This window comes from Lithobates pipiens, unplaced genomic scaffold, assembly GCF_037356315.1.
Source record: "Lithobates pipiens isolate NorthernLeopardFrog02 unplaced genomic scaffold, aLitPip1_a1.2 Scaffold_13, whole genome shotgun sequence".
In the NCBI taxonomy this organism is placed as follows: Eukaryota; Metazoa; Chordata; class Amphibia; order Anura; family Ranidae; genus Lithobates; species Lithobates pipiens.
Genome location: NW_027507718.1, coordinates 424,347,077 through 424,364,141, shown reverse-complemented (window position 1 = coordinate 424,364,141; position 17,065 = coordinate 424,347,077). Strand labels below are relative to the sequence as shown.

The 17,065-nt window shown below is 41.5% G+C and overlaps 1 protein-coding gene across 1 annotated transcript in view; it reads left to right on the top strand.

Annotated features, from left to right (window-relative positions):
* PGM2 (phosphoglucomutase 2) overlaps nt 1-16,768 on the top strand; it is a 36,837-nt gene extending 20,069 nt beyond the window's left edge. The window contains exons 9-14 of the mRNA XM_077477653.1: nt 5,935-6,115; nt 6,235-6,328; nt 6,446-6,575; nt 7,943-8,132; nt 9,565-9,698; nt 15,474-16,768. Coding sequence (XP_077333779.1) covers nt 5,935-6,115; nt 6,235-6,328; nt 6,446-6,575; nt 7,943-8,132; nt 9,565-9,698; nt 15,474-15,576 — 832 coding nt within the window. The 3' untranslated portion in view covers nt 15,577-16,768. The remainder of the gene's footprint in view (nt 1-5,934; nt 6,116-6,234; nt 6,329-6,445; nt 6,576-7,942; nt 8,133-9,564; nt 9,699-15,473) is intronic.
* The last annotated feature ends 297 nt before the right edge of the window (nt 16,769-17,065 follow it).

Below are 17,065 nucleotides of genomic sequence, written 5' to 3'. Positions count from 1 at the left end.
TTTCACCTTACATGTTCAGTAGGAGGGCACAGCACACCCATACCACCTCGTAGGATCGGTGGGAGAGCACATCGCTCATACCACCTCGCAGGTTCAGTAGGAGGGCACCGCGCTCACATACCACCTCGCATGTTCTGTAGAAGGGCAGTGCAATGTAACCTCCTATTTCTCTTTGCCTCTTGCATCTTAATACTGGCACTTTTACATGAGGCAGCAAAAAAGGTTATTCCAGCATCAGAAGAGGGTGTCTTCAAGGATCAATAAATTACTAGCAAATGGAAGTAAGACGGGCTGGTGCAGTACATGGTGATGAAAAACTTGGCCAGGAGGCTTTCATCACTTTATGCATTGCAAGGTTTAGTTTGGCTAGCTTGTACACTTTAAAAGTTTTTATTATCGATATATAAATCTTGTAGATTTAGGGTCTTGTAGCATTGTCAACAAAGCAGTGCAGTGACACTACTGCTCTAAATACTGTGTTGATCAGGATTTTTTTATTTTCCTTCCATTGTTTACTAACTGTAATTGCTGTGGTTGGCCACAGCTATCGCATGGTACAGGGCTCCTGTGATTCTTCCCAGGACCATGTGATCACTATGACAATCGGTTATCACAGTAGTATAACGATGACATGAATGGTAGCAATTGTTTACTATTGCTGTGATTGGCCACAGTGATCATATGGTATTGGGATAATTGCAGCGGGCACTGTACCCCAATCTGTAATCTGCTGTGTCCAGTGGACACAGCAGTCACAGAACATTTTGCCATGCGCTCCTGAGAGGGTGCATGAGCACCCAATGACCTGCATCAGCGCTGCTCCTGTCCAGCTGTATATGTACATTGGCTGGATGGAAGAGGGGAGGGGTTAAAGCAGAACTGAAGTTCGACAAGAAACAGTGCTGTTATTGCAGAAGAGACGTGCATTGCCCCTACCTGCCTGCATGCTGCCTTCTCTGGTCCTGTAAACTGAGCTGTACATGCTCAGCTTACAGCACCAGGCTGGTCGCTGAGTGTCGGGATGGCAGACTCCTGCTCATGCTTAGGAGGGACTTTATCCTCCTCTGGCCAATGAAGAGGCCTTAAGACTGCCACTCAGAAGATGCTAGCACAGGACCATTGGACAGGTGAGCATTAAGCCTTTAGTTCTGCTTTAATACTTTCTAAGTTGCTGACAAGTTTCCAAATCGGGAGCTCTGACTTCAGGTGTTGTCTGCTTGTTTCATGTCAGTGAATTAGAAACCATGCCAGAAGCTTGAAGATCAGCATGGCAGCCAGACAGTATTTTCTGAAAGTCAATAATAGGGATTTTTATATTTTTCTCAGTATAGGTTTAATTTCTGACCTTGTAGCTAAAAGTTTCACAATAAAAATAGTACAAATTTAAAGTAGAAGAAAACCCTCCTATTTTCAGCCAGGGAAGCTACCATCTTGGCTTAATCTTCAACTGCCATGATGCTGCCCACGTGATCAGCTATGACATCAGCCATTGGATGGTTTGACAGTTTAGTTGAGAGCTCAACCAATGTAACAGTTATATTCTCTGAATGTGCCGGCAATGCAGCTGTGTTTTTGAAGCTTTTAAATCTGTGCCTCCCCTGCTGTCTTTATTATACTGAATGGAAAAGCTACTGATTCCCACACTAAGCCTGCCTGCCTGCTGCTGCCATCTGTGTTTCAAAGAAGTGTAAACTTGTAACTGTCAGCTTGTTTTAAATGAGGAGAGAGTAGTCCTTGACAAAAATAAGCCAACAGTAATGAAAATGAGTGTAGTAGATAACTGTGTGGTTGTGGGCTTGTGTTTCTGTGTATGACAACACTGTTCTCTGGCACTGTCATTCACAACAACACAAGAGATGTTCCAAGTGTACACTGAAAAGCACATGACAATGGATGGGTTTAGGTCTGTGATCAGTAGTCTATTTTGTTCAGTATAACGAAGGCAGCAGACGAGGCACAGGGCTTCACAATCGATGGAAGGCTGCAAATGTTCATCCTGGCAGTGTTCAGAAGAGGACGGGGTGAAAGCTGTGCGAGCTCTGTGTACACTGTCTACTGCTGCTGCTGCTCTCCTCTGTGCGCTTTCAGTCAGGGCAATAATGGATCCATCTTCTGCATTCAGCATGGTCAAAGTGTTTTGGCAAGCTGCCTGACCACACCGCTTAGCAGCCACTGGACAGATCTAAATGGGATCATATGCCGTTCTCACTAGGCACTCTGGGGATTTCCACAATAATTTCCACAATAATTATTAAAGTGGTTGTAAAGTCAGAAGGTTTTTTTTATCTTGATGAAATTTATGCATCAAGATTAAAAACTTTCTGTGTGCAGCAGCCCCCCCTACTACTTACCTTGAGCCCCATCTCTGTCCAGCAATGTCCACGAGTGTCTCGGCCATCCGAGACTCTCCCGCCTGATTAGCTGAGACACAACAGTGGCGCCATTGGCTCCCATTGCTGTCAATCAAAATCGGTCAGCCAATTGGGAGAGAGAGGGGCAGGGCTGGTCAGTGGCTCCATGTCTGAGTGAACACGGGGAGCTGTGACTCCGCTCGGGTGCCCCCATAGCAAGCTGTTTGCTGTGGGGGCACTTGACAGTAGGAAGGGGTCAGGACCACAGAAGAGGACCTGGGCTGCTCTGTGCAAATCCGCTGCACAGGCCAGGTAGGTATAACATGTTTGTTACTTTTCTAGAAAAATAAAACAAGACTTTACAATCACTTTAACTTCTGGCAATTAGGGGTAGAAAAAAAGTGCGATAAGTACATGCTGCATCACATTGGCTGCAGTGTAAAATTGCCCCCTATTGGCTGCAGTGCAAAATAGCCAGCCACATTCATTTGAAAAAATATGTGAAAACTGTCCATTTTTGGTTTTCGGCCAAGTGCATCCTGAATTTTTTTTTGTTTGGGCACTGGAATTTTCATTTCGGTGCAATACTACTTTCAGTTATGACAACATATCTGCTGGATCAATAGAAATGTAAACTTTGCTATGGTCCATAGCTGGTGTGCAGGTGTGAGAGCTGTAGTGGGTAATGTAAATGACACATTAATTGTTGGTGCGACCATCTAATTATCTTGGACCTCTTCCATTCATGCTGGAATGAAGCAGCTGCATTGCATTCATTCTGTGTCACACAGGGTACACAGTGCTTTGTGTAGAACTGATTTCCTCTTATTAACAGTCTTTTTTACTCTGCTGGTTGTCCTGATGATGCCATATTACATTAAAATTGACATAGTAGACTGCAATGCTTCATGATTTATAGAGGAGACGTTCAATCAAGCTGAAAGGTCTGCAGTGACGTACAGATCCACTCAGAAAAGATTGAGTACTACACAAGTAGCTGGCGCAGCCAAGGAATGACATTTCTAGATCATATTGTAGTATTTTACAAGCAGTAATCTTTCTGTCTTGTTTTGTATAAGCACTATGTCACTACTTTAATTAACTTGGCTGTACAGGAAAGGAAAACTTGGAAGCAATCTTCTATCTGTTTGAAGAAGAGCGCTTCCAATGGCCTGCACAGTCTACAATTCACCAACCTGCAGAGGAGGTGGCCGTGTTACATTACAGATGTTGCCGTGTACTTTACCTTTCAGTTTTATGTTCAGACATGAAGAAAAGCAAATACGTTTTTTTAAACATTTACTATGTTATTTCTGCCTGGGTTCTTGCAATTTACTTTGTATTGAGAGTAAGGCCTCTTGCACATGATAATCCTACTTGAGCATCTATTTTTTCGGACGTTTGTATTTACGCGTATATGCGTTTGCACAATTTTTAGCGCGTAAATGCGCAAAAGCTTATTCTCTCATTCTCCACACTATGTAAATGGCAATTTGTGCGCATGAGCAGTAAATTACTGACCAAAAAAAGCTGATATTTCATTTTTTTTTTTTTTTTACTGAAGAATATACAGCTCTTGTTTATGCGCCAGTGGGCATAGGCACATTACAGTTAATGGGCTGTATTTTGGCTCAGTTAAAAAAAAAAAAAAACTGTACCACGCTTTTTCAAATTGCAGCGTGCAAGACGCCTAAGGAATTGACACTGACCTCAACCTGACATTTAACCCAGCGTTTTGAACTTCTAAAATCGTATGTCATGCTGCCAGTCACAAAAAACTCTTAAAGGCTAACTTCCTTTATAGTAGTATTACTACCTACTAGGCAAGGCATACATGATAGTCCAGTTTATCTGGCTTTAACTTGAGTTTACCTTCGAGCAGAGACATCCCTGTTTTCCACTACTCCTTTAACAATCACCATAAGCACATAAGATTTATTTATTTATTACCTTCAGGGACACCAAGCAGTTTACAAGCTCTTGTCTCTGCCTAGTCTTTCTCTGTACTTTTATACTGGCCATAGATTTCTCCACCCACACAAAGGAGATGGAGGAATAACCCCTCTCCGGGCTATTGTATTCTCACAGTGGGACCTGTGGTGGTTGGAGTACGCTGATCGGCATCTGTGGCTAATTGGCTGCAGCTGCTAATCGAGAGGTTTTCCAGCATGTTCCTTGGTCAGAAGTCAGTCAAATGATCATCCACTGTCGACCAGAGATGACCACACACTGAAATTTGTCCAGTCTCTGCTGAATTGGTTGAATCTTGATCAGTGTATGACCGGCTTAAACAACACCAAATATGGAGGTCGCCATTGCTAACCTCTCCTTCTGAAGATGCTAGCTGCCTTGTTCTCAATCTGACCATCAGGCTTCAATACATTACGTTTCTGATCCAGAGCAAGTACACAGATAAGGACTTCGGACATCCCTGATTTGCATTTGTGTTTCAAGTCAGTAAGTACAGAAGCCCAAAGGGTCTAGGAGGAGCTGTGTGCGGCCAGCTTTAGTTCTTCTTGTTTCTTGTGTTAGTGCAGAATGCTGGCAGTAGGGGTGAAAAACAAATCGACAGTTATGCCTGTTATTACATGTTGTACAACTCTCTTTACTTGACCTCACTGAAAAACACTTTAGACATGCTTTACCATGTTTGAAGCGATTATTAAGGCAGAAGGTTTTTTTTTTATAAACCTTCTGCATGCAGCTGCCCCTGCAGTCTCCCCTAAAATACATGTCTGAGCCCAATCTTGGTCCAGCAATGTGCATCACTCCTCATTGGCTCAGATAAATGGCTGCCACTGCTGTCAATCACAGCCACTGACGAGGGAGGATGCGGGGGATGGGGCTGAGCCCCACTCGATGTGTCTTTATGGACACACATAGTAGGGTTTGGGATCGAGCACGGACGAGTGCCCCCGTAACAAGCAGCTTGCTACGGGGACACTCAGTGAGGACTGGGGGACCTGTGAAGAAGATGATCAGGGCTGCTCTGTGCAAAAGCATTACATGAAGTAGGTAAGTATGACATGTTTTCTATAAAAAAACAAAGATTTACTATCAGTGGAACAAAAGTCTGCAAATGCTCACTTTCTGGCTCTGACATTCTGTTTGGCTTCTTCTGGGTGCCAAGTCTTCAGCTGCCTTGATTGGTCATCAGGAAGTGACAGAACTTTTCATTCATATTAAACCACCAGGATATGCCGTGAATGACAGCTGAGCTGCATGAGCTCAGCTCACTGTACACGCTTAAGAAGATTAGGAGGCGACAGGTTAGTTGACGTGTACAGATTGGATTTGTTGTACATATGGAACTATTTCTGAATAGACAGTTAAATGTGTTTCACTGTAGAAGAGACATGACATTAAAATATATAAAGAGCCCAACTGCTCACGTTTTCTTCACTTTAGATCCACTTTAAATATCTGAAAACCTTTATCTTTTGTCCAGTTATGTAAAAGCGGAATCTTGTAGATGTAATGACTTGGAAACAAACTGTAATAATTGTATGCAGTAATAAGGAATCATTGGCCAGCCTGTTTGTCATTAAAACTTCCCATTTCTTATTGTTTTGTTACCATTCAGTGGCGAATGGAAAGTATTCTCTGGAAATGAGTTGGGTTCTCTGCTGGGCTGGTGGGTTTTCACTTGCTGGAAGGAGCAGAACCCAGACCCGAGTGCAGTGAAAAATGTCTACATGCTGGCAAGTACTGTCTCCTCAAAGATCCTCCGGGCCATCGCTTTGCAGGAAGGTTTCCACTTCGAGGTACTATTTTTTTTTTTTTTTTTTTTTTTTTTTTTAAGTATTCCACTCTGTCTATCCACAGCACACTCCCAACATGTTCTACTTGATTCCCTGGCCCACTTTTTTTTTTTGTCTTGTAGGAGACGCTGACAGGATTCAAATGGATGGGAAATAGGGCAAAAGAACTAATTGATCAAGGAAAGACTGTACTATTTGCATTTGAGGAGGCGATAGGTTAGTTGACGTATCCAGATTGGATTTGTTGTACATATGGAACTATTTTTATGCTTTTGTTGATCTCTGCTTCCTAATGACTTTGATTTTTTTTTTTTTTTTTTTATCTGATTTCAGGATACATGTGCTGTCCCTTTGTCTTGGACAAAGATGGAGTAAGTGCTGCTGTCATTGCTGCAGAAATGGCCAGCTATCTGGCAACAAAGAACCTCACCTTGTCCCAGCAGTTGAATGCCATTTTCAACAAGTAGGTCCTCTATTATTCAAGAGATTGTGCTACAATATTTTGAAAGTAGAATTCAGAATTTTAAGTGCTTTTTAAATAAAATCCCTGAAGGGCTTGCTTACACGGATTTATTATCCAAAGTACACAGGATCTTGCTGGCAGAAAGATTCTACATACTTGCTGTACACCTGTAAGATGTGGGCAGCATTTACATGCGGGCAGCATACTAGAACCCGATTGGCTGCTGCTGCTACTCCTGGTTAACCTGTCAATAACAACAATTCACAATGATTCATAATGGACTACCCAAATTTATTCTGCGCATGCGCCACTTGTGCATCGGTGATCTCTTCAGACTGACAGTGTGTAATTAGCAGTGTCTGAATTACTCGCATTGTTGTTGATACCTCATCTAGAAGCAGCTGAAGCGGCCAATTGGGTAGCTGCACTGCTGTACACATTTAAATATTAGCATGAAAGTTTACATGGTAAACTGGGAGAGGTATTACTCAAGGTAGGCGTAACAGGATCCCCATGCAACGTCCAATGCAAAAGTACTTGCCGACTTCCCTCTAGAATCGGCAGAAGGTAAAGGTCCACTTTAAAGGCTCATTTGCAGTCATGTAACATATACAGTGTAGTTTTATATGCGTGCTTACAAAGCTGTACACTAGTCTATGGGCTGTGTAAAACCGTGGAAAAAAAAATAGGACCCAACTCTGCCTGGGGCCATAATTTACACTGTATGCATGTAAACTTTCATCAGAAAGTGAAATGGATGGCCGCACACTCCGCTGGAACATAGTAACTTTATTAATCCAGCACATAGAGCAGGAATTCAGATAGGAGGAATGTTAACGTGTTTCAAACTCAATGGCACTTATTCATAACCTCAAATTATATTAAGGGGGGGGATATCTGAACCATCTGAAGCACACTGGCTGTTTTCAGCTGTCTATTTTGTGGGCAAATAGCAATATTAAAATATTTCTGGTGCTCTCATTGGACTTTGTATGCTCGAGTCCTCAAATCTGGCCCCCCTGTTTTAGAGACTCCCCGCTTTTGATAAGAGCAGCCATTACCAGAGTGCCTTATTGCAATCTAAGTTATCTATATTCTATTTTCTGTTTGTTCCATATGAAAGTTTGTGGCATGCTATGCAAATATTAACCTTCAGAAAATTGGTTATTGCTTGTGGATTTCAGGAGGTTCCAGTGGTTCATTGCTGTAACCTTTAAAGTGCGCCTGTGTCCAGACTATGGACAATAAACTATGTATATATTCTTAATAAGTAAAAGTGTTTTAAAAAAAAAAAAAAAAACGTAGCAGCTCATTTCTGTAGTATCTTGCATATTCTAAATATACACCTTTTGATTCACCTTTGGCAGGTATGGATATCACATTAGCAGGAATTCATATTTCCTATGCTATGATCAGACTACAATTAAGAATCTTTTTGATAACCTGAGAAACTATGATGGAGACTCTGGTTACCCCAAGCTGTGTGGTAAATTTCCACTTACTGGAGTGCGTGACCTAACCACCGGATTTGACGACAACCAGCCAGATAACAAAGCTGTGAGTTTTCAATGAGTATAAAATAAACAGAACTTATTTAACACAACTTCCTTTCTATTTGAGTCGGACATTTATTTAGAAAAAAACATTGCCATGCATTTTGCCTTTTGTAATGATTGAACACAAGCACTCTTAAATGCCAAGTTTTTCCTATAATAGCCCTAGTTTCTGGACATATTGATTCAAAAGTGGTTCAGGTTACCTATAAAATAAATCTAGCATATAGCAATTGCAATAAAGCCCCATTGTTGTGGCCAAATACTTATGAGAGTTCCATGTTCGACTATTCTATAGCTGGAGACACCTTTTTGGTCAGTTGTTTGGCTCTTCTATGTCCCTTAGTGCTGCACAAAATGAGATTGTATCAAGAGACTGTCCCCTATCAGATCACTATGGGATGCTAAATGTGTTTTTATAGTGGTCTCATTCACGCTACCTGCAGCAGCATCCATCTCCTGCTCCCATGTTTGAGAAACACTACTTAACATAACCCTGAGATATTTATTAACACTTAAAGTGGTTGTAAACCCTTGCATATACCCAGTGACTGGGTTATTCTCAAGTGATACACAGATTAAACAAATCCTCCTCCATACATTGTACCTGTCTATTTGCAGTCTTCACTACATTCATTCAAAATCTGGAGTTTATAAGGCTTGTCTGATCTGTCAGAGGATGGAGAATTGAAATTGCACTCTGTAGTGCTCAATGAGGAGAACTGATTGGAGAGAAGTGACCCCCCCCCCCCCCCCCCCCCCCCCACACACACACACACAGCTCATTTTTCTCTTGGTGTCAGGAAAACTTGATTCATGCTGCTAGCAGAAGAGCAAAGCAGCAGACCAAAATGACACTTGGTGCTCTTAATTGAGACAGGTACACACTATAGAGGGATATGCAATATGCTTTGTTCATATTTCATGTCTGAGGTTTACAACCACTTTAATTCTAAAACCGAGCCTTACACTTGTATTGTAGTCCCCCTTCCCCCTAAATACCCACTCAGCAAGATATTGCTGACTACGTAGTACAGTTATCAAAATGATTGCAGCTGGGGCTGTGCATGTGCATTCATTTCTGCAAAGTATGAGCTTGTACGCTGAAGCTCCAAAGAGTTGAATGGCTGTAGAGAGATGAATTACAGTGCAGAGTGTGTGTGCTGGCCTAGCTAGACATTTCTTGAGAAGCAGCTGTGAGATCAAGTCAATGATATCACACGAGGTTGTGCTTGAGAGAGGATTTGGGATGGGCAATTATAAATGTAGGTGCAGTTACACTCTTAAGCCCTGTAAGTGTCAGGATTTGGCTATATATAAACCATTTATTTTTTGGTTGTGCTATGTTTTTTTTTTTTTTTTTTTTTTTTTTTTTTTTTTTTTAGGCATGAACTATATACATATTGATTTATTTCTGTCTATTTTCTCTCCTGCAGATACTCCCAACCAGTAAAAGCAGCCAAATGATCACTTTTACCTTCTCCAATGGGGGAGTGGCCACAATGAGGACCAGTGGTACTGAGCCAAAAATTAAATACTACGCTGAACTGTGTGCAGCACCAGGGAATAGGTATGGCAGGACTACTTGCTCTGATACCTGAGGATTGTTTGACCACATTGTTGTTTTTTAGGGGACTTCTACTATAATAATTTATATTTTAACTTCATATCATGTAAGACACGTTAGTGACATCGCTGAAAAACGTTTCCTTTTTTATATATATATATATATATATATATATATATATATATATATATATATATATATATATATATATATATATATATATATATATATGAGTATCCATCAAAATAGAGTATAACAAAAGCACCAAAGTTGTCCTGTCTCTATAAACGTAGATACAAATCATGAAAGTACATTCCAATGCAGAATGGTTCAGAGACAGATTAATATAAGATCGCTGGCATGCCTTTGAGCTTCTCACTTCATAAAAACGGGTGGTATCTATGTACAATCTGTTCGCTTAGTGCGAACGGACACTTCACTTTTTTTTTTCTTTTTTTTTTTTTTTGGGCAGGGGGGAAACCAGAGTGCGCTGAAAATCTTTCCTGTTGCTACAGTATGGAAAAACCCAGACTTTTTTGCCAGTTGATAAGATGACCAAAGCCAAGGTATTGGTTACATGGTCTCTGCCAATGCATAAGATTGTGAGGGACTGATATCTGTTAAGGCAGAGCTGCTGTGCAACTGACTCTACCTGAACTCCAATAATACTTTAATTGTTGAGAGTGCTGTCTTACAAGTTTAGAGTAGAGGTTCACGTTAAAGAAAACAAAATAAGAACGATAACATAAGCTGTCAGCACATACCTGCAGAAATCTCTGCTTGCCCCTGCAATTTCCTAAATTCCTGGTAGTAGATGACAGAAAACCTGCATCCACTTTTCATTATACGGTGCCCTATGCTTGGACTACCATTCTATCGGGCGGATGGAAGGTTTTTTTTTTTCCCATATAACCTCATTTTCCCACATCTTCAAAAACGGTACATGAGAGCGAGAGATGCTTTACCTACCTAAAACCAAAAACACATCATACACATTCAAATTAAGAGTACGGTCACCTAGTGTCCTCGTGTCTTGTGTTTCCTCCGGCCTAACAGGAACATCAAAATGGTTTATTTTTCCCTCAGGCCTTCGTGCTATTTGCAGAGGCCTCTCGGTATATGCTCCCCTGTGATTCCAGGGACAATGGATTTTGAGGGGTTGCATATCTTTGGTTTTCTAGGCTACGTTTGTTAGTATCTTAGTTGTGGGACCTTCCCTCCTCCTCACCTTCCCGGTTTTCCCCAAGGTTCTTTATCTGTCTGAGGAGGAAGCACCTTTCCCCATGGGTACAGAGGCCTTCCTTAATTACATTTGGTTAAACTCCAAGTCCTCATGACTGGCTGAGCCCCTGATAAATGCTGCCATTTGGTATGGATGTATCTTGGCCGCCAGCATCCCGAAATATTTTAGAGGTAGAACTGCATGTTTGAAGCAGGTTCATCTTCCACCCCCCTGGGTATTCGCAAGGTTGAGCAGAGACATCCAGAGTCCCTGACTATTTCCAGATAGGTGACGCATGTCTGCTAAGCCAGGTGAAGCATTGTGCATGGGCCAGGATAGAATGCGGCCTGCTACACTGCGGCTCCCCCTGAGTGGATATTAGTATGGTGGGTGTGTATTTATACCCTGGTGCCGACATTCAGACACAAAGCAGGGCAGCACAAGTGGGTGGAGGATGGAGCAGTAGGCGGACCTGGATTTTCCCAGGTGTATTATAGCAGACTTCATCTGTCAGCAATGCTAAACCATGCAATCTGATTCAGGGATGACAGCCATTACGAATCTGGCAGATGGCTCCAAGATAGGTTGGTTGGGGTTTTTCTTTTAGCTCTCCTTTCTACTATGCCCATACTGTGGGGAGGCACAGTGTGGAGTATGCTTGGGAGGATGTCTTCTCTTTTAGATGTTGGTTGCTATTGATGATTGTGTGCCTCCTAATAGTTGCGTTCCTGTCCATTATTGGTGTGACAATTTGGAGGCAGGAGCAGCAGCCCTAACACCTCAAGTTGCAGAGCAGATTGACAGTAGCTCAGAGATCGGCAGAAGTTGCAACCTGGTTGTATGAACAAACCTGTGCTTAATAATTGCTCATTAATGCCTGCAGGTGTTGCACCTCTGGTTGTGCTGGTTACACACTTTAGGGCTAACATGTTTGCAACCTTTTCCAGGGGTGTCGGCACCTTTTCATTTATCACTATATCTTTACTTGTTGAGACCTTATGATCTTTTAGGCTTTGACTGTCTCCCTCCTGAGTGTGGGTAAATAAAGCAATCTATATGTACGAAAGCAGGGGTCTTGCATTAAAATCCCCAGGGTTCCAGTTTGCTAAATTTTCCTATGGCAGAGGCATGAATCTCATATTTGCATTATAACATCTCACAGCTCCCTTTTACTTCATAGTCTCCCCTGTACATCATGATCCTCCCCCCCCCTCCCCCTTCACATCACAACCCCCCTTAACATTGAAGCTCCCTCTTTACATCACAGGCTCCCTTCACATTATTGTTCCCCCCCCCCCCCCCCTTAAAGCAGCCCAACAGTGTCCTCCGTTTCCCTTCACATTACAGTGCCCCTTGCACTCATATCCCCCTCTTCTACTTTACATCACAGTGCCCCTTTCATCATTTAAGCCTCCCCTGCAAAGTCCTACCAGGGCAGAGGCACTTAGCAGCTGGGTGTTCTCTCCCACTATCATCCTCATGGTGGGCGGGTAGTGCTGCATATCGGGACAGAGGGTGGTAGCACCCAACTTATTACATTAACAAGCAGGCGATTGCTGAATCCCACCCTTTGTCCTGATATGCAGTACCTCCCCCCCCCCCCCCCCCCACCTGCTGTGAAGATGATCGCAGTGGACGGGCAGGAGACTAGAGAGAGAGAGAAAACATCCAGGCTGATAAGTGGCACAGCCGCGATCCGGGCAGGAGTGTCTCTCGGTCTGAGTCTGGACTGCGGTCCACCATTTGGTGAACCGTGTATTGTGGGGAAATGGTGCTTATATTCATTCATTAAATATATGTAATATTAAGGGGACTCATTTTTTCCTTCTGTTCCAACTAAAATATTTGGCTATGCCTAGGGCTGCTGTATCTATTATGAGTAACCAGACATGCCCCCTGTGTGGGGTTTTGAAGGCAACAACACCACTGGTATAGAATAAAAAAAATAAAATATTTGTACATTTAAAACTGGATTAGTCACATCAGTTGAAACCATGACATGACAAAAGGAACTCATAGTGAATTCAAGATGATATGCAGATTACAACAAGGTAGGTACGTGAACATATAATCAATATGATGAATATCAAAAAGTATCTAAGCCTTCATGCGGCCCTTCTTGGTCCTTTTTAGATATGCAGTCGACAAGGATCAGTGACCTGCCCCCTCTTCCTGTGATCTGCTGTTTTGGGGTTCTTCTCTGTTAGGGCACCATCCTCCCTGGCAGTACCTCGCTATAATCTGAATATCCCCTTGATCTGTGATTAACTAGTGTGTGGAGGGCTCTCGTAAAAGATACTCCGCTTTTTGATCTCGGGGAGGCAGTGTCAGGAGGCATTGATTGACGCCATCTTCCGCAGTGTTCCATTGTGATTCCTGCTTGCATAGCTCAGTGTACATCGCTTGCCTTTTGACAAATATGATTACATATTCTCCTACCCAAAATTCTGATGAAGGGCTCAAACCTGAAACACGTTGGGTACAGGAGTGTTTTTGGAGTTTGGAGAGTACTCATTTTTAATAAATTTTGTATGCTTGCTATGAATTCAGTGTTCCTTTTTTGTCTTTTTGTTTTTATGTCATGGTTTTAAATGATCACCACATGTGAGTGATCCAATTTTACATGTACAAATAATTTCTTATTCTATACCAGTGGTGTTATTGCCTTCAAAATCCCACACGGGGGAAAGTTTTTTTATTTTTTTTTATTTTTTTTTTTTTTTATATATACCAGGTATGTGGCAACTATCCACCACTTTAATGGTGAAAACGTATTTTTTATGGGTAACGAGTATTTCGGTATGAACTCCATTTGGTGTTCTCTTTCGATCCACAGGGAATCTGCTCACAGATGCCCTGCTGATCGGACCAGAGCGAGTGGATGACACATCTGTGTCCGCTCAGTTTCTGCAGAGCGGACACCGACAGAGCCCACTCTAATATATGATCGAACTTTGTGTAGTATTTTACATGCATGATATTGGAGTCAGTTCTTACCCCCTTCACGACTAAGCACAATCATAACTACTACTTGGTGTATCCAGGTGGATTATACCTTGGTTGTTTTTTTTTTTTTTTTTTTTTTTTTTTGTTTTGTGTTTTTTTTGGGGGGTTTTTCAGCACAAATTAGACTTTCATTTGGTGGTAAATGGTAATGGATATCTCCTGATTTATTAACATTTTTTCTATTATCAATGAAAAACTGTCCCAAAATAGTAAAAAATTATATATATATATTTTTTTAAATTTAGCTGCGTATTTCTTACTACTACCATATAACCTACCACCAAAAAAAAAAAAAATGCTCCTATCTTTCGCCTCCATTCAGAGATAGAAAACGCAGGGGCAATAACATACTTTTTGTTTAATAGTTTTCCACAGAGCAGCCCCCACATTTCTAGATCGGGCTCAGGTGAGTTGGGGGGGGGGGGGGGGGGGGGGGCTCTGCTTGCTGAAGGTAAAAAAAAAACTTAAACCTTTTAGAATCATTTTTAATATATATCTATATCTCTTTGGATTAAGTTTGTATTTGTCCTTGTATATGGGAGTGGTGGGCCTAGGGATTTTTGCTGCTGAGGCTTCATTCAGCAGTGGATTGAAAGCCTTACATTCACACATTACCAGACACACTCTCTCATTTTTTTTATTTTTTATAATTTTTTTTATTTTTTTTTTGCAAACCCATCCTAACATGGGAAGCAACTTCTCTGTACCAAGATTAACTCAAAGCCATACTATTTTATCTTGTTAAAGAGTAACTCCACTTTCGTTGAGAAAAAAACAAAACATTTCCCTCCGGGTGATCTATGTACATTACAAGGATTTTAACAAACTTTGTTGCAGATTCCTACCTTTTTGTTATCCTGGTGAAATGGCTGTTTGCCTGAGTCCATGTGCAGAATGAATCTAATGGGAGTGGTTTTAAAATTATCAGTCGGCTGCTGCACCTGCAGGGCACAAATGAGGAAAGTGGTGAGGTCTGCATTCCTCCAGAGGTGATTTCCCTTTGGGAGTATCTCATCAAAAATGACATTTGTTGCAGGGGATGCCAAAAACCTGACTAGTATCTTGGTGCGGACTTCTGGGAAAATCAGTGAGCCAATCACACAAGCAGGAAATGACATGTATCTGGTTGGCATTCGGTACATCATCTGTGTAGCCATATTGCATTGTACAGAAAATGACAGCACTGCAAATTCAAAAGGAAAAGTTCATTTTTAATTGCATTCAGTTACCATATGGCTTGAGTCACAAATGTATACACTGTATTTTTTATTTGCTATTTTATTTATTTTTTTCACGAAAGTGGAGTTACTCTTTAGTAAACAGTGTTGGGAGCAAATTGGTAACTCTTTATTGCAGCAACCAATGGAAATCGATGAGACTCGATTCTGTTGGAATAAGACCAGTACAAAACTATTTCTTGTTCCAGGTAGCAAGTGAAACCAATCGGTGAACTAGTGATACTTCTGTACTTCATAGAGAGAAATTCCCACAAATGTAGAATCCTGAAATACAAGTGGAGATAACATTGAATGTGTTTTTTCTTTTCACAGTGACTACGATCAGTTGAAGAAAGAACTCAATGACCTTGCTGATGCCATCGAAGAACATTTCTTTCAGCCAGAGAAAAATAAGTTGCAGCCAAAAGCAGATTAATGGCCTTGTTGGACAGGATGGTGCCTTCAGAGGTTGCAGGAGCTAGTCTTGTTAGTGTTTTCAGCCTGAATACACAAAGCCTGACAATCGTTTAGGAAAAAATCAGATTTTTAGGTACATTGAGAAATACAACCAAACCTAACAGACATCAATGTCACTGAAACAGCAAAACCTTCCTGCTTGGCTGTGTTTTAATGCAACCCTTGGTCCCAGCATCAGTATTGTGGCCAGTAGAGATTATATTGCATTCTTTCAGCTAATTCATTTTTATATCTATTTATTTTTAAAGAAACATTCTGGAGAGTACAAGTATATGAGCAGGGCCAGGTTTCTGCTCAGTCAACATAGGGTATGGCCTAGGACAGCAGACTTGCCATTATAGGCACTCTGTTCTCTACATCAGGAATACATTCCCGTGGGTAGTGAAAGGTATTCAGCTGCTGACGCCTCTCAGAGCAGTGTGTGCATTTTCCTTGGTTGGAATAATTACTGTATGTTTACAGTTCAGCATTTCTAGAACTAAGTTGTCGGGTGACAGTTTGCCTGTTGCTGCAGCGAACAGTTGGAGGTGTACTAATGCAAAGGTCATAAGCTGTCTCTTTAGTCTTCCTGCCCCCAGCCTTGGCTCGCCTCGTCCAGCTATGACATCTAATCTAATATGATATGTAGGCAAGCCAATTTACTGGGATAAGAATGGGCAGAACAAGATGGCTGCCTTAGTGGACCAGGGAGTATGAATCTAGCGTTGGTTACAAGATACAGTACATAATAATCATCTGTAACTATAAATGCATTTGACTGTGGTGCACGGCTACAATATACTGGTTTAATATCATTCATACTAAATATTGGGAAACAAATATAAGCTACAACTGTAGTGCCCCTATATACTCCAGAAAGTTTCTGTCTCACAAGAGAGCTGTAATATCTTGTGGTTAGACTAGAAGCAGTACAGGTTTCTCTTCATAGTGAAGTCTTTTTCTACTATTTAGCTTTGGTTACTACTAAACCTTGCCACTTTATAAACCTCAGCAATGGAAGCTCAGTTGTAAACCAGTTTATAGCCATTATGAATGTGAGCAAGCCTTAAATTTTCTGTTTACAGAAATTCCTTTCTCTGTATTTTTTAAACTTGAATTTCCTAATTTATGCAATTGTTTATACACACTGCCATTAAATTCAACTACACAAATACCTGTGTCATTGTTCCTTTATATTGAATCTCTGCTGGACCAATAGCTCAACTGTGATGAGATGTGTAGTAGCTGAATCCAATACAGGCATGATGCATGTTTGCACAGTGTCCTTTGCCTCTGAATAACCAGCTAAATCCGCGGTCTCCAAACTGCAGCCTAAGGCCAGCTGTGGCCCTTTGCTTGCTTTTTGTCTGGCCCTTGAGGCACTACTATTGACACCAATGATGAGGCACCATTGCTTTGGCTGATGCCAACAGTGGAGCACTGTTCGTCCCGCTGATGCCAAGAGTGCA